Source organism: Anopheles stephensi, chromosome 2 (genome assembly GCF_013141755.1).
Source record: "Anopheles stephensi strain Indian chromosome 2, UCI_ANSTEP_V1.0, whole genome shotgun sequence".
NCBI lineage: Eukaryota > Metazoa > Arthropoda > Insecta > Diptera > Culicidae > Anopheles > Anopheles stephensi.
This window is the reverse complement of record NC_050202.1, coordinates 62,210,650-62,238,617: the sequence shown is the minus strand read 5'-3', so window position 1 is coordinate 62,238,617 and position 27,968 is coordinate 62,210,650. Positions and strand designations below refer to the sequence as shown.

At 46.0% G+C, this 27,968-nt stretch overlaps 4 protein-coding genes across 4 annotated transcripts in view; 1 reads left to right on the top strand and 3 right to left on the bottom strand.

The window, feature by feature from the left end:
• Positions 1-42: 42 nt before the first annotated feature.
• On the bottom strand, positions 43-2,682 carry LOC118506644 (protein giant). The gene is made up of 2 exons (XM_036044032.1): positions 1,903-2,682; positions 43-1,803 (listed from the first exon to the last, which is right to left on the bottom strand). The coding sequence occupies exons 1-2, from the start codon at positions 1,934-1,936 to the stop codon at positions 329-331; spliced, it is 1,509 nt and encodes a 502-aa protein (XP_035899925.1). The 5' UTR covers positions 1,937-2,682; the 3' UTR covers positions 43-328.
• Positions 2,683-15,372: 12,690 nt separating this feature from the next.
• The window catches only part of LOC118506643 (40S ribosomal protein S12, mitochondrial), a 31,515-nt gene continuing 18,919 nt past the window's right edge, over positions 15,373-27,968 (bottom strand). The window contains exon 3 of the mRNA XM_036044031.1: positions 15,373-15,827. Coding sequence (XP_035899924.1) covers positions 15,466-15,827 — 362 coding nt within the window. The 3' untranslated portion in view covers positions 15,373-15,465. The remainder of the gene's footprint in view (positions 15,828-27,968) is intronic.
• Positions 18,185-27,966, top strand: LOC118506173 (aminopeptidase N-like). The gene is made up of 6 exons (XM_036042944.1): positions 18,185-18,219; positions 21,029-21,114; positions 24,632-25,766; positions 25,858-26,198; positions 26,255-27,518; positions 27,598-27,966. The coding sequence occupies exons 1-6, from the start codon at positions 18,185-18,187 to the stop codon at positions 27,821-27,823; spliced, it is 3,087 nt and encodes a 1,028-aa protein (XP_035898837.1). The 3' UTR covers positions 27,824-27,966.
• On the bottom strand, positions 21,520-23,963 carry LOC118506642. The gene is made up of 2 exons (XM_036044030.1): positions 22,934-23,963; positions 21,520-22,544 (listed from the first exon to the last, which is right to left on the bottom strand). Exon 1 carries the CDS (start codon positions 23,867-23,869, stop codon positions 22,946-22,948), a length of 924 nt encoding a protein of 307 aa, XP_035899923.1. The 5' UTR covers positions 23,870-23,963; the 3' UTR covers positions 21,520-22,544; positions 22,934-22,945.

Below are 27,968 nucleotides of genomic sequence, written 5' to 3'. Positions count from 1 at the left end.
ATAATGTTATCAGACAACATAATAAAATAGTCACACAACGGATTTATACAATTTTACACAATTTTTCTCTATTTATCAATTCTGCCTTACATGTCCTAGATGCCTTAACTAATGAATACTGCTTACAGGTATCAGTCATCCGAATCGTGCAGATTCGCTCCAAATTCCCTCCAACTTACGCCTAACGTACTTCGCACACAATCGAACGATCGCATCAAGCGATCTCGGATCTCGATCGCGCAGTCAGCACTTCACTGTACATGTAGTTATAATAGCGAAACCCTCCCGGCGCAACTATTTACACAAGCAAACCCGAAAAGGAAGCCGCCTACGAAGCTGCCACCGAGCTCGTCACGCCGTACAGGGCGAGCTGCTTCCGGGCGGCCGCCAGCTCAAACTTTAGCTCGATGTTTTCCCGCTCGAGAAACGCTGCCCGGATCGCAATTTCGTCCTCCTTGATGCGGCGACGATCGCGCGACTTCTTCGCTGCGGCATTATTTTTCTTGCGCCGTTCGTAGTAGGCCGAATCTTTCACGGACGTACCGCTGCTGTTGCTAGCGTGGTTTTGGGCTGCAGATGCTGCTGCTTCTTCCGCTCCTGAGCCTGCCGTGGCAACGGTTGCGTTTAACTCCGCCCTCGACGAAGCGTCCGACGAACCAATGACGTCACACGCCATTTCCAGCGTATCCTTGCGCGATGGCGTCACCGGCTGCCGCTGATTGGTTGCTGCATATTGCGCCATTTCATCGAGGTTCTGTTGCGCTTTCGCAGCCGCCATGCTGAGCACGTGGCGTTCGTTCGAGGACGGCTTTTCGTCACAGGACTCGGATGACGATGCGTCACTCATGGCGGCGGACGGCGCGTTCGAGGAGGAGTGGCCCGATTTGGTGGAGTTCGCTAGACGGCGCATTTTCGGGTTGGAAACGGTCGGCTGGCCACCGTTGGCGGCGTGTATCTGTTCCAGCATACGCTTCCGGAACAGGTTGTACTTTTCGGCCGAGTTTGTGTCGAGGATGGTGTCGCTGGCGACAAAGCCGGCCGCCAGGCTGAGTGGATCGCGCGGATAGGCTTTGAACGGTCGGGAGAGTTTACCGTCCCGTCCGACCACCAGCGGGTACTGTTTGCCTCCGTCTTTCGGTGTGTTTGCGCCATCTTCTTTACACTTGCGCTGACTGGAACTGACAAGGGAAGTACCTTCGGAGCCTGATTCGGACAGTGCATCGAGCTCGCGGAGACGAATGGGGCTAGGGGAGAAGGCTGCCGGTGAGGTTTGTTGCTGCGGTTGTTGCTGGTGCTGCTGATGGTGAGGATGAAGCTGAAGTGCCGACGGAGGTAGCAGGTAGGAAGGGATTGGGGCCACTCGGTGCGCTTGCTGCAGAAGATGCTGCTGCAGGATGTCCGTTTCGGGCTTGGGAAGTCCCATACCGTGCCGGTGGAAGGCTTGCACTGCCGGGGCCAGTTGGGATTGGGCGTGATGTGCCAGCTCTTCGAAGTGAAGCAGTGATTTGGTCGGTGATAAGCGACGAGCCCGCACGATTTCACCGTAGTTAAGGAGAATGGTGTTTTCCGCGTTGCCGGAGACGGTGAGGTCACACTGCTGGGGGGAACTGTGGTTGCTGGGGGGTGGCGTACCACCCACCTCACTGTAGCAGTGATAGGCAGGTGAAGGAGTTTTCCGGGCGTCCAGGGAATCGCGTCGCTTGGACAGATCCAGCACGCCGGAGTCGGTCGATTGGGGACGACAGTTGGGGTCGGCCATTTTCGGTGAGGCGGGTGAGTAGAGGGAAGGGCTGAGACGGGGTTCTGTGGAATGGAGAAGAAAAAAGAAATGATTAGCAAGCTATCGCAGTTGGCTTAGAAATTCTAGAGCGAAAACTCAAAAGGATGGCCGGAGATTCTTACCTGTTTTTAAATCCATCATAAATTGAGCCATCATTTTTGCGAACAAAATATGACCAATGTTCACAATCTCACGCGCTTAATGTACACACAAACCACCAACGAATGTATCACAACTTTCTCCAGCTGCGATCGGCACGTTTTCCAATTTTCCAAACCGAATGTCTGGATGTTCCAACACCAAGCGAACGAATCACCTCTTTCGCTGCCCGTTATCTGAATAGAACTGACCTCCGAACTTGACCACCGGTTTGCTTTTATACCCCGAGGCCCACCGCCACCTACGCCAGGTCCGTGACAATTCCCGTCCCTTTACCATCCCTTCTCCCTCGCCATCCTCTACTCACCTCTTTCGTATTTAAATCTGTTGCCTGCAATGGGTTTTATGCTGCTGCTTCTGCTTCTTGCTATTTGTTTGCCAAATTTCACTTCCAAATGTGAGAACCCTTTCTAGAAAGAGACAGTCTAATTTTCACCCAAAATGCTACCCTCGCTCGTAGAATCGTCCTCCCGCATCACGCACTTCGCACCATCCTTTTACGCACCTCGTTCAACCAATCCTGTCGGCAAACGGTTCACAGCAACTCCCGTACTGTCTACAGCTTCCACCACCGTTCTCTTTTTTCCCTTCATTCTTCCTTCTTTGCTGCATCCTTCTTGTTCGGCCTTTTTTTCCCCCCCGGCTATTCAAACAAGCGGCAGGCACCACGCGCTTTGTTTACAATAGCAGGCTCTGGAAAATGGATCCATCGGTTTTGTGCACCAACACGGGCAAAGCAACGCCACCAAATGCAGGAGAAGAAAGCGGGCAGGAAAGAAAGGGAAAGGGAATGTTGCCGCTTTTACCGGGCACAAGCAAAAAGGGTTCCGGGTTTGCACTTGAGCACTGCAGAAACGGGAAAAACTAAACAAAATCGCGCCCGGTTCTCTGCTCGGCCGTCCGACCGGAATCGGAACAGTTAGGTACGAGGGTCGGTTCAGTCGCCGGTGCACAGTGTGAGTGTCTGAGAGAGAGAGGGAGAGAGAGAGAGCCGTTTCATTACGGAAATGGTTTGTCTGGCAAAGTTGCTTCCGCATGCCAAGGGAATATTTCGGAAAGGGATTGCGCGCGCCCACAGCTTGAGATGGGCTGGGGTGGGTTAATCAATCCGAATGGCGCAGGACTGATTATCGATGGTTGCATTGCTGTATTAGTTCGCTAGAGTTCGCGTAATGTGGTTGCAAATTTTATCAATATAATTTAGAAGACTTTGTTTTGGCTTTTCCATGCTGTTCAATAATAAATAACTATTGATAACTAAATATTGGAACCATCAAGCCTGTCTATGAGTAAGAGGACTATCGATGCTCAATTTTAGGTATTCTCGAGGAATGATACAAAATGAAAAGTTAGAGCTATCGAAGCTTTACCTCCGAAAGAAGGACTCGTGACCGGCATTTGAAATTAGGAAATGTAAAGTTAAGATGGAATGTTCTCTAGCCCTGACGGTTTGACGAGTTCATGTTCCATCGAGAGTCAGATCGTTTTAGTATTTTTTTATTTCACTGAGGAACGGCCAGGCTCGAGATAGTTTTAGTTGTTGTAAAATTAGAATTTACAATTAACTATATTTCCGTAATTGGAAACAACTTTTAATGGTAGTTAAATGAAATGATTATACTTACCAGTTTTTTTTTTAAATTATTAGATAATGTTGTTCAAGTTGTAGTTTAATCCAATTTTGTAATAGCGCAAAGACTTTTTGGTTTAGGTCTAAAACAAATGAGTAAAATAACGCTTAAAATTGTTAATAAAAGTCTCCATTTACACATTGGGCGGGGTGAAACCTAAAAACTACAAACTACAACGAAACTAAGCATAATTTTTGAAACTACAGGATAAAATAACATTTTTAAAAGAAAATTGATGTAGTGCAATTAAGTTAAAATAGAAAATTTCAACAGAGAGCCAGCCACTTCTTTGCAGCGGTAGCATTCCGCATAAAATTGAGACATAAATCGAAATCTTCCAACATCACTTCCACAGAACACTTTGTACCCAAAATAATGCGGAAATGTGAACCACGCTCGAAAAGCAGCAGCACCGTCATCAGGGAAAAAGGGTGTGTCCTTGGCGGATCTATTCTCTCCCGTAAGGGAGTCACACGCAGGGACCGTAGGCGCAAGCCACGCGTACTCTGACCTCGACCCGAGGGTGAGAGCCTAGAGCCAACCAACCCAACGCCATCGCCTGAGCCTCGGAACAATAAACCATTACTCCGGGCTGGTTATTAATGTTTGACCGAATTGAACCATTTTTGAAACAGCCTCAAGCTAAACGCTGACCATACTTGCCCATCAATTATACGTGGAAGGACTAGCAAGAAAGGTCAGTTCGCGGACGAAATTGTGTGCGAAATCATAATTTTGCATCCTTGCCATCTTCGTCCTTTCGGCGTTCGGAAAGGTTTCGACCGGCCAGTAATTGTGTACAGGTAAGGTAAGCGAATTGCTTCTCTTCTGCTTGGCATGTTGAAAGGGGTTTTTGGAGGGTCCACACCAGCAAAAGGGGTTATGGGAAAGTGTCCGGCCAGCAACACCCACGGAATGGTTACTTGCGAGATGCGCCTTTGCCGTGTAATTTGCAGTGAGAAAAAACGCACACCGAAAGGATCGAGGACGCGATCGGAAAGAGGCGATCGATTTGAATTTTGGTAGGGTAGGTAGGGCAAGGGAACTTAGGGAACTTACCTTAATTAACGGCTCATTGTTGGGAGGTTTTATCGGGCTAGCGAAAAAAAAAACTGCAGAAATTTGAATGAATCCAACTCCCGTGGGAGTGCCGTGAGAACTTTTCCATTCCACTTCCATTCTGGTGGAGTGAAAAACGTTTCTTCGGGAAAAAATGGATAAACACTGTTGGAAGAAATGGAAATTTCTGGAAAGCGAGAGACGACTGAGTCTGAGTCTATTACAATAATGTTTTTTGGAATATTGTATTAGTTTTCCTAAGCAATTTATATTTTATTTCTCATTATTCTATTAAAAAAAGGATTTTATTATTCGGTTTGCGAAAGAATGTACCATGAAAAATGTTTATAAAAAAGGCACTTTTTGGCCACGATTTTAAATCACTTTTACAAATAAACTTTTCCTTCCTCAATAATCGTTAAGCCGTTGACTCGTGACGTTTGAAGGTAAATAAAAAAGATTCAAACATATTGATCAATATACCACCACCACCATCACCCAGGGCAACGGTTCAAGTAGGCTATGCGGACGAGATGTTTTGCAAAAAGGAAAAACTCGCCAAAGTGTCTATTTGTGTTGCACTTCTCTTCAGGTGCAGCTTTTCCTTCTCCCACACTCTGGCCTCTATTGGCAGCGTTCAATTTCCATCGCCTACTACGAGATTGGTTTAAGAGTTTATTTCCGGAGTGCTTTGCGCATCGCCGAACGGAAGCATCGTCTTCTTACCGGGATGGTCAGCTTTAAGCGGTTGTTTGAGAAAGCAATCGGCCCTTTTGTTGGCCCCGCGCACAGGCTAGAGAAGTGGAATTTTGTTCTAACGTTTTTCTTTTTTAAGGGAAGAAAAGCCATCATCATCTTGAACAGCAACCTGTGTGCCCTCCTGTCCGGTCGGAGGCATCCGTACGACCAGCACCGTTGATCTCTTGCTTCAAAAACAATTAGTGGTACAAGAATAGGCCACAAAACAACAACAAAGTAACAGAAAGAAGAGAAAAAAAACACAAAAGGACGAACCTTCTGGGCAGCTTATGTACTGTAAGCGCATAGCGTAAAACCGGCAAAATTGTAGGCACCTTGTTCTTTGGCTGGCTCGTTCCACTCATAACTGCCACGCTAACCGGAAGCGGGACGACAGTTTTGGTCGCGTGAGCAACACCACTTGGGCCACTCTCGAGCTTGAGGGATGAGCGATGCTTTGTTGCGGACCGCGATTTCACCTCTCGCTACTAATTGCCGTTAATCCTATTAGCAGAAGCAAAAAATGCGGAACAGTCCGAGCCAGCCGTGTTGCCGGCCGGCTGATAACAAAGCCCGGCGTACTTCAGCTCGGGCTGAAATCGGATTTACTGTGGTCCGTTTTTTTTTCCCTGTGCCGAACCCTTACTTAAGAAAAGCTTCCTTCCGTTGTGTCGCTTTACATTTCGGGGTTTTTATTTTCTCGGTGAACAGTTTTATGAATGAATTTCACCACACACTATCTCACCGTGGCCATCTTTCCGTTCCGTTTGGTCACACCTCGGATGTGATGTACCGGGGGCACTGCTGTATCCCGGAACTTGCAGTTATTATCGTTATTATAGGTTGCAAAAGAGGCCGGTGCATTTTCGGTACAAGATTCCACGTTTCATTTCATACGGAAAAAAAGGATTCATCGGCACAGGATTAAGGGAACCGAACGTCCCAGTGAATATGATCGGTGTACAATATTTTGGCGCTTCATAATGGCCAAATTGCACCGGCGATGCATACGGACTGGAGTGGATTGCTGTACCATCATCTCGATCACCGGACAACTCTTCCGGAGGATTAGGCAGACAAAAAAAAGCTTTCTGTTGCCCCGGCAAACTCTTTGCTTACTGAGGTCCGATTGATTTTTTGGTGCCATCTGGTTTGAGTTTTGAAGCATCGTTTGGAGGAATTTTGGGTCATGAAATGGTGGTGACCAGACGGTTTGCTGCATAATTATGAATTAAATCCTTTTTTTAAGTGACATATGGTGTGCGGGTACAAATTTTTAAGCTGCTTATTTTATAGATAATTGATGCAAATAAACGATACTTATAAAAAAAGGAAAATTTATTTAGGAGCAAAGAGTAGTGGCGGTTCTATACCTATGTGGAGAATGGTTATGAGAATGAATTTTGTAAGCATTTGGAGCCGGTGGTGGATCAAGATATTTGGAGGAATGGCCGAGGGCAGCAACAGGCTTTTCCCTCACCGATAAGGCCCCCCTGACCGATGAGGCTCCGAGCGGACACTCCTTCCGCTCCTAGGTTGATCCGTCACTGTTTGGAGCCTGTGCCCATCAACACCTCATACCAATAATCTAGCGGCACTATGACCCAAACATACCGATGAAACAATTAAAAGGTCTCTTTATAGTTGCCACCCCTTGTGGTCTAATATGCTTCTAGGTAGATGAAGTCCTTGCGTCAATAAGGTCCCTGGACGACGGGGCCTATCTAGTAGTTTGAGCGACGAGGCTGTTTGCTGCTACGAACACTTTCAGTACAAGACCCATCAGAGGACGAAGTGTCAGTGAGTGAATAGATTCCTTGGTCGATGATACTCCTCCTAGTATGAAGATGCTTGGTAGATGACTCCCCTTTACTACGAAGTCTCTGACTAAATGAGTTCTTTCATAGATAGAGCTTCTCGGAAGGCAAGACCTTTTTTTTATATTGTAAAACAAGGAATGGCTCATCGAACAACGAGATTCCTGGTGGTCACTTAACATCGCCACAACAGCTAAACCCGTCACAGACCAAAGGTCCTGAGTCAAAACCCGATCTAAATCCTAAATATGGCTAGTTGCTCCAGAGAGACTGAAAGAATTTAAGAGTATTGAAAACCCTTTACGACGATCCCAGGCTCCATGAGCTTCTGAACTGCCTACGGAGCATTCCAAGATCTCAACTGGATTCACGACAATTGACAATGACCAGGACCTAGAAAAGTTACTTAAAAGGAATTTTTGAAAGAACTATAAATAAAATAGATTGATTTCTGTACTATCTAAATATTTGCCGTCCATGCCACTCATCCGAGTCTCCGAATTACTGTATGGCGTTGTTCCCACCATTTACGCCATTTTGTCGAAGCAGCAGTTAAGTTAAACCACTTCATGTATTGCTTCATCCCAATATTGGATAAATATTCTTCAACACACTATTCCTGCACACGCCAACCAATAACACTCGAAGGACAGCACAACGCCCTAGAAAAGCGCTTCGGTTTGGCGAATAAAAAGGGAACCTTCCCAAGGCCGGAAGGTTCAAGCGGCGTGCGAATAAGCTCACTCTCCATTTGCCCAGCCCTTTCGTACTGTAACTGTACAATTCGCATCACCTTTTCCGTATTCCGGTACACATCTACGCTTGCAATACCTGTGCCAAACGGCTTGCCATCACCGCCTTCAACCCTTTGCAATCCCTTTTGGACCGGGCATCATATTAACAAACACCACCGGGGAGCAACGGTGCTTGCATTTGTTTGCATTCGGTTGCCGTCTGCACGCACGCGTCCATCACCGACACGGAACCGTAATAAAGATCCTTTTTTCTTGTTGTTGGGATGGGCTTGGGACGGGTTGTCGCATATTTATGGCCCGGTGGTGGCCTCCGGTTTGCAAATCGGCACTCGACCTACCGAAAGTGGTCGATCCAATATTTGACGAAAAATGTCATCTCGTCAGCGCTGCAGCATTCCATGGGAATCGAATGGTAGAGATTAACTGCAGTTAAGGACGCATGCAAAAAGTCCCGTTAGGTGCTTGATGGTCGAAATGGTGCTGGGAAAAGGGTGGGCCCTATCCCGTCCATTGAAATCGTAATCAAGAGGATTAATATCCATAAAATGTCATCATCAGCCCCCAGCGTCTGTTTTTCTGCGCCTTCCAATCCGGGCCCATTTGTTAACACAAAAAAGGCGAAGGTTTGATTGCCTTTTGGCACCTCTTTTTTTTTGGATCTATACATTCAATCGGGACAATGGATTGTGGAAGGATTGGTGACGATCAATCTCCGCAAGTACCGTTGATTGACCCATCCCGTCACACGGATCTGTGTGCACCGTTATAAGGTGTGGGAAAGTTGTTTTAAAATAGAGTTTAAGAAATATATTAGAATAAAAGATGAATTATTCTCAGAACTACTGGATGCTTGGTAGGAAATGTTAATTAATAATAATGAACTAAAAGTAAAAATAAGTAAAACGAAAAAGATAACAACAGTCTTACCTTACTAAGGAAAGCAAATAATAAAGAACAACAAACCTATAAAATAATTAAGATAAAAAGATAAAAATTTGTCCTATGTTCAAGTCAAATGAAAATTTAACATAAATATTGCAAAAGCTATATCAAATAGAAATTAAAACATAAAGTCAAAAGAAACAAAAATGTGAGTAAATTTAGACTGATGAGTGAAAATATAGAAACTGCAAAAAGTAAAATTAATATGGAAACTAGAAACTCAGAAAAGAGAAAGGGAAAGAGAGAGATCAATTTGTAAAAAGAAGAGATAAAAAATGTATAAGAAACTATTGAATATTGCAAAAAATGTGAAAAATAGTTAAAAATGCAGAAACAATTAGAATACTTGAAAATACAGGGGTTTTCCGTTGATAAGGCAATAGCATCCATTTTTATTGAACGCTCCTTCGTTGAAATGGCGAGGCAATATCAACAGCTACTATGACAATATCGTCTGAGGATATTAGTATAATTTCCCTGTCATCTGAAGCCGTTTCCATATCAACTAGCTTTGGTTGCCATTTCATTGAAGGAGCCTGTCATAAAAATGGATGCTATTGTCTTGTCAACTGGAAAACCCCTGTAAAAAAACGTAATATAAAACTAAAAATATTAAATAAATCAATGAGAATTGGAGAAATAGTTACAAATTCATAGCAACAAACAGAATTGACCAACAAAATTGAAAGCTGAATGAGGAAAAGCAAGATAAAAACGCTTTGACCGTCCAACAAACATCGGAACGTCCAAACAAAACCTGGCAAACGAACTTAATTAGTTTAAAAATCAGCGGGTGAGCGTAGTAAGGAAAACACTTTCTTCTCCTTGGCAAGCCGTCCAACCGGCTGACGGCGGCCGAAAATGAAAAGCACGGAAGTGTTTGTGGACATGACAAATTGTTCGCATCGCTGTCGCCGTCGATCATCCATCATGCCAACTGCAGTGTCCAGCCCGAAAAGAACAACCCCGCACAGATAAGCCAAACGCAACACCCGTACATTCGTCTGCTTCCCGGAACTGTTGAGTGAAGTTGCATCGGCCCGTGCTGTTTATGGTTTGTTTGTTACTCTTGCCCGGATTTCCGGAATGTTCTCTTCGGTGGGCTAAGCTCTGAGAAGCCTTCATTTAAATCCTGTTTTCATTAGGCCTCTCGCTTGGGGTCTGCAAAAATAGAAGATACATCTGCGCGATGGTGTGTCCAGAAATGTTGTAGCAGGAATCATTTTTCATCCCGGCCACCATCCCCTGTCGGATGCGGAAAGGGTTCGTCCGTTCGTGTGCGTCCTCTTACTTTGTTTATTTGATCGCCGGAGAAAGTTCTGCAACAGCAAAGGCGTGGAAAACTCCCCGGTAACGTACGATGATTGGAAGGAAAATAAACCCATCAATCCACTTGAGACGCCGTGAACGGAACTCGTTTGGCTCGTGCTAGCTGGCTGACTGACTGCTGGTGGCTGAAGCGAGGAAGCGAGTAAAAGGATACTTTGTGATTGGTGCATGTTGTGATGCAGACGATCACGTGCCCGAATGAAGTTTGGCTGAAGACGGTTTGGAGTTGGACGAGGAGGCAACATGTACAAATAAACAGCCGGAACCTTCAAATCGAAAGACGAAACAGATTACAGAAATTCTCCGAAGGTGAAGTAATGCAAACAAATTTTGGTTTTCGACGAGTGTTAATTGATGTACTCGCCTGCTTCGTGTGTTCCTTACTCGATCTTTCACCAACCAACGGAATATTGGAACATTGGATAATGATCAACAGCAATCAGGAACAATGGAACCAAAAAATAGAAAAGCTTTATATTGGACCTCTGGACTTTGATGATCTCTTCAGGATCTCTTGCAGCCTTCCGGATCAGTTCTTCTTCTGCACAATACAAAGACGCAGCGGCGTTACCGGCTTCGTACCGCACCCTAAGCCTGAGTAGGTAAAACTGGATCACTGGAAGCTTTGCTGCATGCAAATGATCAATTATCCCGTCTTTAGATCGGCATCGCCCACGGGATAAGACGGGCAGGCAGGCAGGCAGGGATCAGTCCGATTCTTCGATCGTCACTCATAATCCGGTGCTTCAAGTGGCTCATCAGCATGCATACAATTTGCTACCTTTAGAGTCTTTGAAATGCACAGCCACAATCGTTGATCTTTGCTCGAGCTCTTCGTCCTCGTGTGTCGTCCGTGTGCCATTTGTCAACCGAAAATCCCCAAAACGGTGTGTGTGTGTGTGTTTGCTTGTGGCGAGTGCAAAAGATCTTTAGCCAAAAGAAGCCAAGCCAGGCTTACCCAAAACTACCCGGTCCTTGCACGAACCTTCTCCTCTCTATTGGAAGATTGAGATGTCCATTTGTCCTGCGTGATCGTGGGAAGCACCGAAGCGTGTAGTTTATTCTTTGCGTGCGGAACAACGCCGACTGCTTCCGAAATGGCACACAAAGCATCCCGCAACCCCCGGAAACAAGTACCTACCTGCCCGGTAGTGCGGTTACAGATAAAAGACCGGTAGCGAAGGAAAAACACACACCAGGCAGATCATATTGCGATCGATCAATCATACTTACACTAGCGTGGCTGGTGATTGCAAAGAGACAAGCATCGTTGCTTCCGAAATGCCGTACCACATTCCGGAGACGGAAGTCGCGTAACGAATTGTGTTCGGATATCGACCACCCATGCCACTGGAGGGAAACCAGTCCCGGATCACTTTCTCCACCGAAGAACGAGTTGGGCTAGAACAACTTTCCGAGGTGCGACATTAGAACCTTGCATCACCTTCACCGAGTGACTAAGTGCGCGGAAAAGACCATCGACCCGCATGGTCAAAGGGTAAGGCGACGCCCGGTGTGTCATGTAACATTAGCGGCGCCCAGTCCGGTGCCTCCTCAGCTGCTTACCGCAAGGAAATTAAATGACCGGAATTCACGCGCGCGACTCATTGCACGTACGCCGATGGGGTAAAGGTGGCCACCATTCCCGTGCGGGGAAAATATGTTTTCTCATTAGGCCTCGCACAGGTCGGGGCTAGGTTATATAACAGTGGTTTGTGGCCGTGTTTTGGTGGTTTTGAAAGAGGTAAAATCATGCATTTTATGCTACTTCTAGCTGGTGGTTTGAAGAAAAGAATGTTAGTTGTTTGATAGTTCTTGTGGTCATAGTTCTGATAATTATCAATTTTTGCAGTCATTAATCGTCCTGACGAACAAATCGGCTTGATCATTAGAAAACTATCGCTTTTGCTGATAACAGCGAAGCCATCGAGTCCTTATCTTGGGCATGGGGATTCTCCATGCTCATACTTCGAACAAGAGATCGATCAGGTGATCGTGGCCAAGTTTAAGCAATGATCCTCACTCTCCGGTTGGTTCAGTGGTCGAGGCGACAACGGTCTTTATACCGTAGGACTCCCCGTACGCAGGACTGACTATCCAGCTACGGGTAACATCAAGTCACAGGAAGCCAGAAATGGTAGACCGAGACCTACAGTAGAAGTATTATTTTTTGGAACTAGTGTTGGGAAGAAACAGTCTCTTCGCAGATGATGGACAAGGCCTGTTAAGGGTTCTTTGGATGTCGTGTCTCATGTACGACCGGATCTTTCTGTGGAAATGGCCTTTTAAACGAAGATGCCTTCGGAAGAGGATTCTTATGAGAGGAGCACCCTGGACAACAAGGTCTATATGTGCACTAGGCACCTTACATGAGTTCCCTTTGATAAACTTCTATTACAAGGGCGGCCCGACAGCTGCTCCGGTATTCACACGGCATAACCGAGGTTCAAATCCCATCGCAGGGTCGTTCCCCCATAGTTAGCCAACTGTGACTATCCAGCTACGGGTAACATCAAGTCACAGGAAGCCAGAAATGGTAGGCCGAGACCTTTTGGGTTGTAGTGCCATGGAAGAAGAATATTGGTTGGAACCAGGATTGGAATGGAAAAGTCTCTTCACAGATGATGGACAAGGCCTGCATGGTTAAGGCTTCTTGGATGGCGTGTCTCATGTACAATGCCGAGGATTTTTGAGAGGTGTGCACCCTGGCCAACAAGTTCTTTATGTGGACTAGGAACCTTGGATGAGATCCCTTTGATGAATCCTATATAACGAGGCTCCACTGGACAAGGAGGACCTTGCAGGTCGACACGGATTCTTCAAAGACGCGAGCCGCTATGTACAACACCGTCAACTCCATCCACGGTTGGACCCACCACTGATAGTAGAATTAATATCTACTTCTACTGGTTTTGTGATAAATCAGACAGTTTTTGCGATCGTCACAATTGCAGCTGTTCTTTCCCCCATGCTTAGGATTTAAACATGTAAAATTTGAGCATGAAATATGATTCAAAAATTGGCCAAAAACACAACAACAACACGTGTAATTCAATTCTAGCTCGACTGCTCTTGAAACGCTAAGCCATAAGACCCGTTCCACCAGATACACGAAACCGGCTTACTAGCAAAGGATAACAACGATCGTGCTGTTTTCCCAAAGATCGATCTATCAACCCTAATCGATAGCTCAATGTGGTCCAATTTTGCACTTCCCGCATTACGAGCTGTAATGCGAAAGGCTGCCTACACACAAATCCTTTCCTAACAAATCGTTTGCAATTGTTGACGCCCACTCCCAAACACTGAAGATGATGCTTGCTTGGTTGCTTGAGATAGTTTTGCAAGGTTTTTTTTTTCTAGGGAAAAACCACCGCACAACACAAGAGACGGTACACACAGCAGTGCAAACACAAACGCAAACATAAGCAAACACACATTCTTTATCCTTCTGCGGGTTTTTTTTGTTTAGCAACCACCGTAAGATAAGACAAGGAGGTGGTGTCTTTCTTACTCTTCCGTCGAAAAGTAAAAATCCTTTCATTCTCCCATCCCTTTCTTTATCCTTTAGCAAGCCAGCAAGATGGAAAGGATGGCCAGCAAAGAGTTTAATCACCGAACGGGTGCATCGGTGCATTTTGCTTTGCGGTGCTAATCTCCCCCCGCTGCAAACCTTTGCTTTGGGTGATCGTATGGCACAGCACGGCAGGAGATCGCATCATCGTTTGGCATCATTTCAGAGAAACATTCTGTCACCTTCCGTGTAGCGAGATTAGCCCGACGGGACTGTGAACGGTGGCTGTGAAAATGGCCTGCTTGCTGGCGAAAAGATCATTCGATCGAGCGATGTAAGGTATGCCTTTTGAAGTGTGTGTGCCAAGCGTTACGAGGAAGCTTGTAAGGTGAGATAGGGTAGAGGGATGCTGTGCTGAACGTTTTGTAAGCTAGCTTCGTGTGTGTGTGTCCATTTTGAAACGAATTTCTCATGAATATTTTAAGCAAATAACGCGTCATTCGTTTGAGTTAAAAGTAAAAAGTTAAAAGCAAAATATTAAGCAGCAATTTAATCCCATTTAACCTGCGATCTTACTATGCCAGAAAGCAGACACTTGCTTCTACTTCCTGCAGTGGCTTCGACGGGTCGTTTGTTTGATTTGCTGTCCAATAAACAACCAAACACCGATGCTACCTTCGTCTTTCTGCACACCAGATTAGATTTTAATCTGCTCGCTATTTGCCTTCGCCCTAATGCACAACCTTGCTGCTGCCGGTTGCAACTCGCAAGACACAACACAAATGGCACCAACTGACCATTCAATTGACCGGACACTGGGTCGGGCCTTTCCATGCCTTGCCTTTTTTGCCGTTTTGTACATTTTTCCGCTTCAAGAAGCCACAAAGTTACGCAGCGAAAGGTAAAGCAAAGGCAACGTTAGCACACGAAAGATTCAAAGCGACGAACCCCTAAAGGAAACAGGGGGAGAAAATGGCATAATCCACGTGCAATTCGTTGGCACTAGGGTAGATTTTCAAGAAATCTTCTGTTTTCTTCCCATTTTTTCCACAGAACTGTGCCCACCTTCGCTTGACCATACAGGGGTCGGGGCGATTTGTTTGAGCGGCTTGATCCCTCGAGTACGGGGGTTCCGGCAAACAGTTTCCTCTACTGCTACACAGTCTCTCTTTACAATTCTGACCCCTTTCATCCGTGCGAGTCACAAAAAAAGTGGCAGCAAATTGTTATCCTTCCCTTTGCTGCACAGCTTGTCGTAATGATTTGCTAATTTCTGTTGCTCAAACAATTACCGTACCTTGGGTGCCTTGGATGCGCTATCGTAACTCGACCCACCTTCGCTCCGGTCGGAGAAGGAAAGTATTTTCATGCAAATTGTCCCCTTTGCTTCGTGCAGATGTGGTGGTCAGAGTTCGAGCGTTGGGTCGGGTGAGTTGGCATCTTTCTTTCATTGGATTCCCCGGACTTTCGGACTTTCGGACCTTTGCTGGATGCGGCGGTACCGCATCGCGCACGTTTGAGGTTCTTTTACTGTTTTACCGCCACTGGGTTTTCGATTCGGGGTTTTTTTTTTCACCACACGATATAACCCGTTGGGAAATTCTCCTTCATAGTTTCCTAAAACGAACAAAAAAAGCAAATCTTCATCTGATGGTTAATTCGTGCGCTTCAAAACCACGGTAATACAGCTTTTATTCAACTTCACTACACTGCAAATGCAACGTCTCTCTCGACCCTACTTCTACTTCTGCTTGATCACGTGCGGCAGATCGTACTTGCCCCGGACGCACTTGATCTTCACGCCGGGCAAATCCTGACAGCGGCCAACGCGCACCAGCACAATGTTGTGCTCCTGCAGGTTGTGTCCGATGCCGGGAATGTACGCGACCAGCTCCTTGCCGGTGGAGAGCCGCACCAGCACGCACTTCCGGTTGGCAGAGTTCGGTTTCTTGGGCTTTTTGATCAGCGTCTTCAGCACGACACCCTTGGCGAATGGTTTTCCATCGAGCGGTTGGCGCGGTGGCCGTACCTTAAAGTGCGGTCCGGTACGATGCATCTGGTTGAGGGTGGCCATGGTACTGCGCTGCAGGAACGATGAGATGGCTGCGGATGAGAGGGTGAGAAACGGGGAGAACAAAATTAAACGATCATGATACGATCATTCAACGATTGGCACGTGCGTTCGCTGTGAGTGGACGCGTGTCGGTACACATTCTTTTATTTATGCCGGGATTCAATCGCTGCGAGAGGATCGGGGTCACAAAAACAGGCAGCTGTCTTTGCGAAGCAGGACGTGTGCAGTTTGATTAATATCCGATAGCAAATTGGGCCTATTGAAGTATCAAGTAAACTCTTTCGCCCAAGGTGCTATGTCCCGGTGACTGTGACGGTGCAGAATTTGGAAGGAAGAAAGCAATTTGGATTTTCTTACCTAGTTGGAGAGTTACCTTTAGGAATGGACAGATGTCCAGGGCTCCGGGATAAGACTTCAGAATGTCTGCTTAAATAATTTGCCTATGCTAGTAATTGATAGCTTCTACAGGATGTTAAAGCTATGTTAAAGTAATATAATTTTAATTTCGAGAGTCATTTGCCTAATCTTATTTTGGAAGCTAAAGACAACTTCAAATGTAGCTCCAAAACAGCTTATAGTTCTTATATTTACGGTACAGTTAGACAAACAGGCCTGAGATATTGGCGAGATTTCTTATCAACTTGGAAAGGCTGATCAATACGATTAAGTACAAAATATTACATCGTTCTGATGGTCGCCTAGGCTTCACCTGTGGATGAAATTGCCCTCTTTAACCACAGGGTCTATTTTTATAGGACTCCTATGAAGGACTAGGTTTTCTAGGACAGGTTATAGGACTTCTACGAACGAGAATAGCACCTGATCAGCAAGACGTTGCTATATTCCATAAATAACTCCATTCAAGTGAAGATCAATCTATCGTTAATTATGATATTCGTACAGTTAAGCCATTCTCCCGAATAAACAATCTCCTCAAAGATCGACCCAAAGCGATCATGTTGGCGGCTTGTCACGACCAACGGCTTGTCTTGTAATCATCATGTTCAACACGGGACTTAAAGACAATCAAAGCGGTAACGAAGGATCGACCACAAAACCCGAAACGAACCCCAGTTACCGATGGTTTCCTTGCAAGATCCTTACCGTTCCTTCGGACTTTCGTGTGTCTTAACATATGCCCACCCCTATCTTCGTTTGCCTCTCAGCACAAACAGAGGACGAAAAGAAACAATGCCATCCTTCCTCCTGACAACAACAGATCGATCGATTCGGCAAAGAAAAAAAAAACAACCGTGAACCGTTTCAATTCTCCCATTGTTTGGCCGACCGGTTAATTCGGGTTCATTATGTGGTCAGGAGGAAAGAAAAAGGACTTGCATAAAATAAAGGCTTACCCAACGGTGACCAACAATGGGACACACACTCGCAGGTGACCAACTTATGACCACATCCTTTTGTTGGGTCGCAGCCACAATAGAGACATTCGACGGGGAAAACAAAGAAATATGGATTTTGGAAAACAAAAGCCGTTTTTTTTCCCCCGAAGACGAGTTGACGAGTTCGATCGATCGATCAATCGATCATAAACGATCATTATTGTGTGCTGGTGGTGAGCGCCAGCCCTGGTCAGTATTGCAGGCCGGACGTGATCGCCAGCGACAGTATTACGGCTATCAGAGCCGATCGTGTAGCTCTGCCAACTGTTGGCTGTGTGTGTGTGTGACACTGGATGAAGCAATGCGCCTCTTTCCAAAGACTTTACTGCCTAATCCTGCAGGACACACGGACGGCGGGCTGCACCAGCTGACGTGCAGGTAGTCCCCGCGCAAAGCCCAAACGCGATTGCAATCCGAAAGCTGTAGCCTTTTCTTCTTTTTTTCCAGGGACAGTGCAGGCGTCTGTGTCCGATTGCCAGAATTTAGTACAGCCTCTGTCACTGATTTATCTGTCACGTTGACAGTTGGCTGTTCTCTTTTTTCTCTTTCGCCCAAGCTAACCCGGTGCAGCAAACTCGGTTAACCATAACGGGAACTTTAATCGATCCGTGACCATCCATCGATCCGTTGTGCCGGCCGAAAAGGAAAACAAAACCAGGAAGAAACAAATCAATATCCGCAATCTAGAAGGGTGAACCCTTCGTCGAAATACAATGTCGCGTCCATTCGCTCTTGGCGATCGACACACACACACACATTTGGTGGTGCTTGACCACCGATTAGCTGCTATTGGTCAGCGTGAGCCTGAGCAACAGTGGGCAACAGTGACGCAGCTAAATCCCTTCATTCTCATAAGCGAACAGCGAAAAAGAAATGAGCCATCAGGGATGACCGGACGGGTGACATTATGAGCGTGCGTTCGGTCCGCAGCGCTGCGCTGACTAATCCTTTAGCTGGGGTTGCGGTCACTGTGAAGAAAGTGCAACATAATGCAGCATCCTGCATTTGTCAGCCTCCCAATCAAGTAAGGGCCCCGTGGCCATTATCCTTTCTCCGTCCGGATGGACCACGTTTCGATGGCAGATGTGCTATGGTCCTTCCCGTTACCGGACATTGACGAGGGATGGACTAATAAATGCGGTGTAAGAAATGTTGGTGATGCAGTAAATTGCAGAATTACTAGGAAATTCAAATTTTAACTCGAAGAAATACGTCAGAGCTAGAAACTGTCTGCGATTCCAAGCCAATTTCTTGCCAGACATTCCAGTAAGAATTGATACTACTTGAGAAAGCTTCGGGCAACTTGCAAGAAAGCTTTAGGAAAATCTTGACCCAATATCTTACAAGACGCTCGCGCGAAGCGTTCTCACAACGCCAACACCCGTGTCCAGCGCACAACGACAACTGTCCTCCCTTTGTTTTCCTACCAGAGAACCGATTTCGATTGTGTCCTTAACTGTTCACACCACTAACAATGGCACTCCGAGATGGTCAAAATCCATCCAATTTTCACACGTGCACAAGCAAATTGCGACCAGCATTATGTGTGTGTGTGTGTGTGTGTGACCGACCGATCCTGTGACAGTAACTGACCTGCGGCCTGGTGTGAAAGCCAATCAAGCGCAAGACTTATTTGTCCATTCGTCGCACCAGTCGCACGTAGTGAACAATGCAATCCAATCTAAATGTAAATGAGGGTTTCCCTTGTTTCCCTTTTTGAGCGACACCGCCACAAACCAATTGGAATTGTGGCAAGGACCGGCTCGGGTTCGCCTTTGTTTTGCTGTAAGCTTTGGAAAATGTGGAAAAGCTTTCATTTTCTTCTTCTTCTTCTTCTATTTTGTTGAAACAGGGTATAGCCTTCTATGCGTATGAGCAACTATTGTTCCCCCCACATATTCAAAGGTTAACTGTTTCGTTTGGGCTTTCGACTGAGTCCTAGGACTGCTCAAGAGTCATCTACCCGGTTGCGGAGTCTGTTGTTTTTCTGCTTGGTCTGTTTGTCAGATGAGTGGTGTTATGCTTTTCGTTTATGCTGCATGTTTCATGTCTTGCTTGGTTCTATTCAAAGTGAGATTTTTGTTTCTCGTATGAATTTGGTTATATTTTTGACCATGCGTCCGTTCGGCTCTTTCCATTTCTCTAAAAATGCGTCGAAGGAGATGTCGTATTTTTCTCGTTGGGTCTGGTATCTGTTGCAGTAAAAGATGTTATGTGTTCCTGTTTCGGGAATATTACATGCATCACAGTTTCCGTTTTCGGTGATTCTCATTTTGTTGAGCCAATATTTTGAGAGATCATGTCCAGCTATGATTTTGTTTGTTGTTTTGATGTCGTGGGGTGTGATGTTTAGATTGTGGTGCCACGGTTTGTCTTCGAACTCTTTTTGGAATCTTTGGAATTTTTTTCCCTTTTGCTCACACGTTTTTTTGTACCATTCTCTAGTTTCTTTTTTCATGTTTTCAACTAACATATGGTTTACATCTGCCAAACGTAGTTTGTTGTTGTATATGTCTTTTGCGTGCACTCCTTTTTTTGCTAGTTCATCTGCCTTTTCGTTTCCATATAGACCTAAGTGTCCTGGAATCCATCTTATTTGAGCGTTAGAGTGTTTGCATCCTCTGAGTATATTATAGACTATTTCGTCGATGTGATCGAGGTTTTGTGCGTTAATGAGGATTTTACATGCAGCTTGACTGTCTGTAAGGATGATTGGGTTTTCTATTTTTTCTATCGTTATGATGTTAATGGCTTTTTCTATGGCTGCTAATTCTATGGACGTAATTGGAGTTATGTTTTTTGTTTTGAATTTATGTGCCCAGTATCTGTTATTGTTATTATTGTGAGGTCTTATGTATATTCCGATTCCGCATCCCTCATCGCTCTTGCTCCCGTCAGTGAAAATTAGAGTGTTCGTTGTTCCTAGCTTTTTTATTTCCTGTTCGCAAAATTGTTTGAGGTATACTTTCCCTGCTGTAGAGTTTTTTGATATGTTGGGTTCGATTTCACAGCGAATTTTTGTGCTTCCATTGATGTCATTTGTTTTGATTCTTGCTGTTTCTTCAAAAATATTCAGATTGTTCTGGAATAAATTCTCCATGTATGATTTGTTTCTTGATCTGGTTCTTGAGTTTTCTCTCATGGTTCTTCTCATTTGGTCCCTATGGATCGGAGAGTAAATTAATGTTTTGACCATGTCCTTTTTGGCTATATAACTTGCTCTAATGTGTGGTGGGGTTTCGGCTGCAATCGCCATTAGCGTGTTAATAGGGGTTGTTTTAGAGCAACCCGTTACTTTTCTGAGTGACTGGTTTGTAATTGAATTCATTGAGTTTAGTAAGTTTTTTTTTGCATTTAGAGTGTACAGGGAGCCAGTTTCCAAAATGTTCCTTATAATGGCTCTGTGTACAGTAATGGTTTTCGTAGGGCTGAGGTTGTTTTTGGTGTTACATATCCTTCTCACTAACTGTAATCTTTTTCTAGCTTTATCCTTGAGTTCTTCTACATGTTTTTTGAAAAATAGGTTGCCATCAATCCACACTCCGAGATATTTGTAAACTGTAACTTTTTCTATTCGCTGGTTTCTTATTTGTATAGTGATGTTTTGGGGTTTCTTGCTGAAGATCATAAATTTTGTTTTGTCTATGTTAATTGGAAGCTTTAGTCCCTGGATTGTATTTGAAAAACTATTGATCGCTGTTTGCATCTTATATTCCAGTTCTGTGGCTGTTTTCCCTTTTTGAATGATTACGAAATCGTCCGCATACTGTAAAACTTTTCCGTCGCTATTGTTGAGTGTTTCGTGGATTTTTTTGGTGTAGATGTTAAATAAGGTGGGTGAGAGGACATCCCCTTGTGGTAAACCGTCTGACACTAATTTTTTTAGCTTTTCTCCTTCTGATTTTATTTCTATCGTTCTGTTGTTTAAGAAACTTCCTACCCATCTAATGATTTCTATCGGAATCTGGTTTTGCTCCAAAATTTGTATGAGCGAGTCTGTGTGTACGTTGTTGTACGCGCTTTTTAAATCTATAAACATTATTCCAGTTAACCAGTTTTTTCTTTTGTTGGATGTAATTTCATTTACTAAATAGTTGACGCATTGGTTTGTGGTACAGTTTTTTTTAAAGCCAAAAGAAGTTGTTGGTATAATGTTGTTGTTGTGACAGTGTCTGTTGAGGTCTTCTAATACTGCTGAATTTATGATTTTAGTGATAGCCGGAATCATAGCTATGGGCCTATAGTTTTTAGCGTTGTTTCTATCAGCCCCTGGTTTGGGGATCGCCACTATTTCTATGTGTTTGTATTGCTTTTTTAAATTTCCTTTTTCCCACATGTTATTTATCTCCTTTACTATTTTACTGACCGATGGTCTATTTATATTTTTCAGAATTTCGTAGGAGATTTTGTCAGGCCCTGGGGCTGTATTTTTCTTTTTTTTTAGAATGTTATGCCATCTTTCTTCGTCCATGATATTGTTTAATGGCCTAGCATATTGATAAGGTTTTTTGTTCCCTTTCTTATTTTTTTGAAAATTTTCTTCTAAAAATGTTTTTGCTGCCTCTTTGTTGTTGTGGATGAGATTTTCATCTTTTGTGTTTGTTTTTTTGCCTTCGATTTTTCCTATAAATCTCCATAATTCTGTGGTGTTAGTGTAATTGTTTATCTCGCTAAGTTTCTCTTCATATTTTTGGATTTTGTGTTTTCTTTTAATTAGTCTGAATTTAGCTAGATTTTTCTTGAATTCAATTTCGTTCTCTATTGTTTTGTTTCTATTGAAAATTTGTCTACTTTTGTTTTTTACCTTCCAAGCTTTTTCCGTTTCTCTATTCCACCAGATTTTTAGTGGTTTTTTTGATTTAGAGGTGTTTCCTTTTACTAGTGTGTCTATTTTCTGGAAAATTTGTTTCACTGAGGTGTGTTCCTCTATTTCCATTTGTTTTAATTCATGGTAAAGTTTTTTCCTGTTTGTTATTAGTCGGGCTTGTTTGTGATTGATTGTTTCTATAGTTGTGATAATTGTTTTGTGATTGGTGGCTCCCATGTGGTGATCTAGTACTACCCTTGTGCATTTATCGGTTATGTTTTCTGTTACGAATGTTAAGTCTATTGCTGTATTTCTTTTGTTTAAGTCTGTGGGGATGTATGTAGGTTCTTTGTTGTGCAAAATTGTTAGTTGAGTATTGTCTATTTCGTTAATTATAAACGTACCTTTATTGTCGCTCCAAGGGTTTCCCCATGAGGTGTGATGCGAGTTGAGGTCTGCGGCTATTAGGCATTTCCTGTTGTTTGTATTGTGTATTATTTGCGTAATGGTGTCTTTGAAGTCTTGAATCGGGGTCCTAGGGGCTGCATAGATGCAAATTATTTTGAATTTATCCTGTATGAGTTCAATTTCTGTGATTTGTATGTTTTCGTTACTAAGTCTATTGATTGTTCTAAATTTTTTGTTTTTTTGGAGGTAAATTGCAGTGCCTCCATAGCCGTCCGATCTATTGCTGTTTATGCGGTTGTAGTTGTGGATTTTGGATTTATGTAGATTATTGTCGTCTAACCAAGTTTCACAGATGCAAGCTGCTGTGATGTCTTGTGCGAGTAGAATTCTTTCTAACTCGTCTTTGTTTTTAATGAGGCTGGTTATGTTTGTTTGTAGTATTTTTAATGTGGATGTCATAATATTGAACAAATTTATCTTTTCTTTTTTTTATATGTTAACAAAAACCTATACAACAAAAAACCTGTTTGGCAGTTTATAGTATGCTACGTTCGTTCGTTTTGGTGCTTTTTTTGTGTGGCTTTTTAAAATCATGCTGGGAGACCCCTGCTTTTTCCTCGTCTGTGTCTGGATAGGAGCTGTCGGACATTGCTCTTTTGTTAAGTGTCATGGTGTTCGAGACACTTTTACCGTAGTCTATGCGTTCCAGTGCTTTGCTGCAGCCTGGTTCGTCAATGGATTTTTTTCTAGTAATTGTACCCACTTGGGTGGGGACACTTTTTGTGGTTACCACTTTTTCTGTTGAGCCCTCTTTGGCCGTAGTGTGGTTGCCCTGTACTATTGCCGAGTATAGGCGCTGGTTGACACCTGATGCCTTTTGGCTGTTATTTTTCCTGTTTTGTGTGCAGGAAACACCGTAATGGACCATTTGATCGCAGTACATGCAGGTTTGTTCCTGCCCGCGGTATGTGATCCTACCCCGCTCACCCTTTATGGTGATGTATGATGGAATGGGCCTGTTAATTAACATTTTCACCGCTCTGTTGCCGTTTCTTACGCCTGGAAAAGGCGTAGGCTCCTCCCAGAGGAGGTCCTTTGCCCCCTTCACCTCCCCGAAGGCCTCCAAAGCTGATATAATATCCGCGTTAGTCACCTTGGCGGATACCTCCTGTATGGTTACGACTTTGGTGTCGTCCTCCATTGTGATTGGGATCGCGTGATCCCGACCGTTACACGTGATGGTGTGCTTTCTATCATGCACCTCCACTATTAAGAGAGCATCGCCCTCCTCTTTCATCTCCACCACCACAGATGTGGAAAGGTTCAGGAATTGTACCATTTCCAGCTTTTCCGGTTTTAGGCTTAGCTTGTCCGTAAGGAAGCTAAAAATTTCCGTGCGTGTGGGCTTTCTTGGGATTTGCGAGAAATCCACCTTAAAGGTTCTGTCGCTAACCGACATTTTTCAAATCAAAATCCTCTCTTTTTTACGCAAAAATTGTCCGTTACGGAAAGACACGTTTTTTGACACTCGCTGGTAATGACAGACTGAGCTTTCATTTTGACACATTGCATACAATTGAAGCTTCGGTTGGGATGACATGATACATGGTGGACCAGGTGTCTGCAGGTGTGCATAACCAGGATGGCCGAGGTAGGACATAATTTATCAGATTTAGACAGATTTACGTACAGCCAGTCGGTATCAATCAATAAACTGTTCAATTTTAATCTGCCTTCTTATTAGGGCGGGGCAGCAAGATAATCAGTTCAATCAAAACCTCTCCCATCGATGTATTGTGTCGTGTGTCCGTGCATGTTGTATAATAAGGAACAAACAAGATTAGATACACCTTGGACGACACTTGACTGGAACCATCAATTAATTACTCGCTGCATGGACATGGATCGTAAACAGTGATAGACCTTATCGAGGAGTGTGTCTGTGTGTGTGTGTGGACCGAGATAATCGTGAGGTATGTGAAGAGCATATTGCAGCCTTTGGTTTCACCAGAGCGAATGCCTCTTCTTCGCTCTGACGTATGACGGCTCCACACGATCTCACAGACACATCAGCAGCAGCAGCAGCTTCTTTAGCGGATGAGGGATTCGGTTGTATGCAGCCGAGGTTCGGCGTACAAGCGGCCGGCACACTATCAGCCGCGACCCAATATCTAAATGATGCATCCCAGTTTATGACTACATTACCACGGGAATTGGGGGAATTCGATCCGGCTGAAGCCTCTTATCTATCCCGATGCGCAACAGGTTTTAAGTGTCCAACGTGCGCACCCCGACCGTTCAGTGTCAATGTCGATGGCTTACAGAATGGTTAAGTGGTGGTCTACCGGACGTCGGCGGTCCGGCATTAATCCGCTAGTGGTACTAGCCGTCGCACTAGCCTGCCTTGCTGAGCACGCCCGTGTGTTTGCAGTAAGTCCTCTCCCTGACGAACGTGACTTTGTGCGGGCCTCCGGCTGGGATGTGGTGGCTCCGATCGCACCTGCCCGCGATGTGGATGGTACGTACTTCCTGCCGAACACTTCCATCCCGACGCACTACGCCATCTCGCTGCGCACCGACATTCACAACGATGTGCGAACGTTTAGTGCGACCACGCAGATCCATCTGACCGTGCTGCAGGAAACGGAAACGCTTGTGCTGCACGTGCAGGAGCTCGAGATTAAGGAAGTGTCGCTGCATCGGGTGTCTTTGACCGGTCCGATTTTGGTCGATAAGCCCACGTTCAAGGTGGACATCGTGAAGGAGCACGTTACGTTCCGCACCTTTGCCACGTTCCTGCCCGGTGGCTACATACTGACCGTCACGTACAGCGGCTCGATGCGAAACTATCAGAGCGGATATCTGGTGTCTCGCTACCGGGACGCTGACAACCAGTGGCGTTCCGTCGGCACGACCCACTTCCAGGCAACGCTCGCACGCCGTGTGTTCCCGTGCTACGATGAGCCCGCGCTGAAGGCCACCTTCGAGCTGAAGATTACGCATCACCGTACGTACAGGGCGATCGCCAATATGCCGCTGAACGGCACCGAGATCGATCCTACCGACCGGGAGTATGTGACCAGCAGCTTCGAAAAAACGCCGCCCATGTCTACCTACCTGTTGGCGTTTGCCGTGACGGATTTTGTGACGGTTGGGACCAGCGCCCACAGTGTGGTCGTTCGCGAGAATGCTAGGGACGATGCAGCGTACGCCGCTACCGTTGGGGCCACCATTCTCGAGCGGCTCGGAACGTACCTGGAGCTGCCGTACTACGAGCAGATGCCGAAGATGACGTCGATCGCGGTGCCGGATCGAGGCACCGGTGCCATGGAGAACTGGGGTCTGGTGACGTACGGGTAAGTAAGACGAAGGGGGGCGTGGGTGCAGGTGCCGGTTTTATGATCAGAACCAGTGCGCTTATCGGATTTTGATGGCGATTGATTGCAGGGAACCGTCGCTATTGTACAACCCGACCGTAAATACCTATCGCAATCGTAAACGCGTCACGACCGTCATTGCGCACGAGTACGCCCATCAGTGGTTCGGCGATCTGGTCAGCCCGAGCTGGTGGGACTACATCTGGCTGAGCGAGGGCTTTGCCACGCTGTACGAGTTCTACGCGACACGGTTGGCCGAACCAGGCGACGAGTACTGGGAGCTGTTCAATGGCGAAGTTGTGCAGCGCGCGTTTCTGCAGGATGCGAACGAGCAGATTCGTCCGATGAACTGGAACACGGCCACACAGAGCGAAGTGTCCGCTCTGTTCGATATCATCGCCTATCAGAAATGTACGTTGGTGCTAGAATCGTTATCGAGCCGGCTGCTAACCATTTTCCTTTCACAGCTGGCAGTGTGCTGAACATGTTCCGCAATGTTCTCGGCGAGACGGCTTGGCGCGCAGGACTCACGCAGTACCTCACCGATCGGGGATATGATGCGGCAACGGAAGAAAATCTAGCGCTCCATCTGCAGACTGCAGTTGCGGGGCAGGACATTCTGCCGCCGACTGCCAACGTGCGGGATCTGCTCGCCTCCTGGACCGATGCACCCGGCTTCCCGGTGCTCAATGTCCGTCGATTGTATCGTAACGGGTCGATGATCCTCTCGCAGGAACGGTTCCTCGAGCAGAGCGTGCTACCGACCACCCATGTGTGGCACATCCCGTACAACTACGCGTACGAGTCTTTGGCCACATTCTACGATCTCACAACCACCGGCTGGCTGTCGGCCCGTGCGGCCAAAATAGAAACGTCCGTCCCCGATGACGAGTGGGTCGTGTTTAACAAGCAGCAGACCGGATACTACCGCGTGAACTACGATCGCCGCAACTGGGAACTGCTGACCGAGGCACTGATGGACAACCGGAACGCCATCCACCGTCTGAACCGCGCCCAGCTCATAGACGACGCGTTCAATTTGGCGCGGGCCGATCTGCTCGATATGGCGGTGGTGTTGCGCCTGATGCGCTATCTACGCACCGAACGCGACTACGCGCCCTGGCTTGCGGCGGACAAAGTGCTAACGTACCTGTACGACAAGCTACGCGCCACCGAACACGAACACGCGCTCTTGGTGTACGTGGACGAGCTTATATCGGAGGTGTACGCCACCGTGTCGGTGGACACTGTCGCCCCGGGCGAAACGACACTGTACAAGTACCTACGGCAGCTTATTACGGGCTGGGCTTGCCGTATCGGGTACCGGGACTGTCTGGATCGGTCGCGGGAAGCCCTGAGGAAGGAGTTTGCCCCTGCCGAGCAAGAGCCCCCGATCCCGATACATCCCGACGTGCGGGCCGTGGTGTACTGCTACGGTTTGCAGGAGGACGCCAACAACGAGTTCCAGCTCATGTTCCAGCGCTTGATGGCATCGCGCAATCAGGCCGAACGTACCGACCTGATCGATGCACTGGGCTGTTCGCAGAACGCGAACAACATCATAACGCTCCTCGGGACGATCCTGTTTAGCGCGACGCCCGACTCAAACTTTGTGTACCTTTCGGACGAACGCAACCAACTGTTCCGGGCGATCTACTCCGGTGGCAGGACACCGACGATGGCGCTGATGGATGTGCTTCAGGATGCCGTTTCCGCGTCGCAAATAATGGCGTAAGTATCGCGATCTGGAGGCTTTCTCCTTTCCTGGCACTGATTAACACACTCGCTCTCTCACTCACTATCGTCTCAGGATCGTCGGCGAGGGCACGATCAACAATGCGGTGATGAACATTGCCCAGCGCACCAACGGTCCCGTAGAAATGGAACGTCTCGAAACGATGCTGGCGGCAATGGAAACCATTCTGTCTCCGGCCACCCTTAATGCGGCCCGGGATGTGGCAATGGCACGTCCGCAATGGTTCACCACAGCGGAAGGATTAATCGTGGGCGAGTTCTTGGAGAGCTACAGCGTGTAGGTAGCCGGCATGTCAGCATCGATTGGCCGTGTCTCGATCGGCCTGTCAATCACGTGAAGTCAGCGGGGCCCGCGGGTCGATAAGATTAGATCTTAATAATAAAAGAAAACCAAACAAAGTGGTTGGTTTGTGTAGGCAAATGACT

What these genes read in the sequence shown, in the direction of transcription:
- LOC118506644 (XM_036044032.1), bottom strand. Translation starts at nt 1,936, where the DNA reads ATGATGGCTCAATTTATGATGGATTTAAAAACAG. An exon ending in TATGATGGATTTAAAAACAG is followed by an intron (nt 1,804 to 1,902) that starts GTAAGAATCTCC and finishes TCCATTCCACAG; the next exon opens with AACCCCGTCTCAGCCCTTCC.
- LOC118506173 (XM_036042944.1), top strand. Translation starts at nt 18,185, where the DNA reads ATGCAGCATCCTGCATTTGTCAGCCTCCCAATCAA. An exon ending in TTTGTCAGCCTCCCAATCAA is followed by an intron (nt 18,220 to 21,028) that starts GTAAGGGCCCCG and finishes ATGTTAAATAAG; the next exon opens with GTGGGTGAGAGGACATCCCC. An exon ending in TCCGCGTCGCAAATAATGGC is followed by an intron (nt 27,519 to 27,597) that starts GTAAGTATCGCG and finishes CTATCGTCTCAG; the next exon opens with GATCGTCGGCGAGGGCACGA.
- LOC118506642 (XM_036044030.1), bottom strand. Translation starts at nt 23,869, where the DNA reads ATGTCGGTTAGCGACAGAACCTTTAAGGTGGATTTCTCGCAAATCCCA.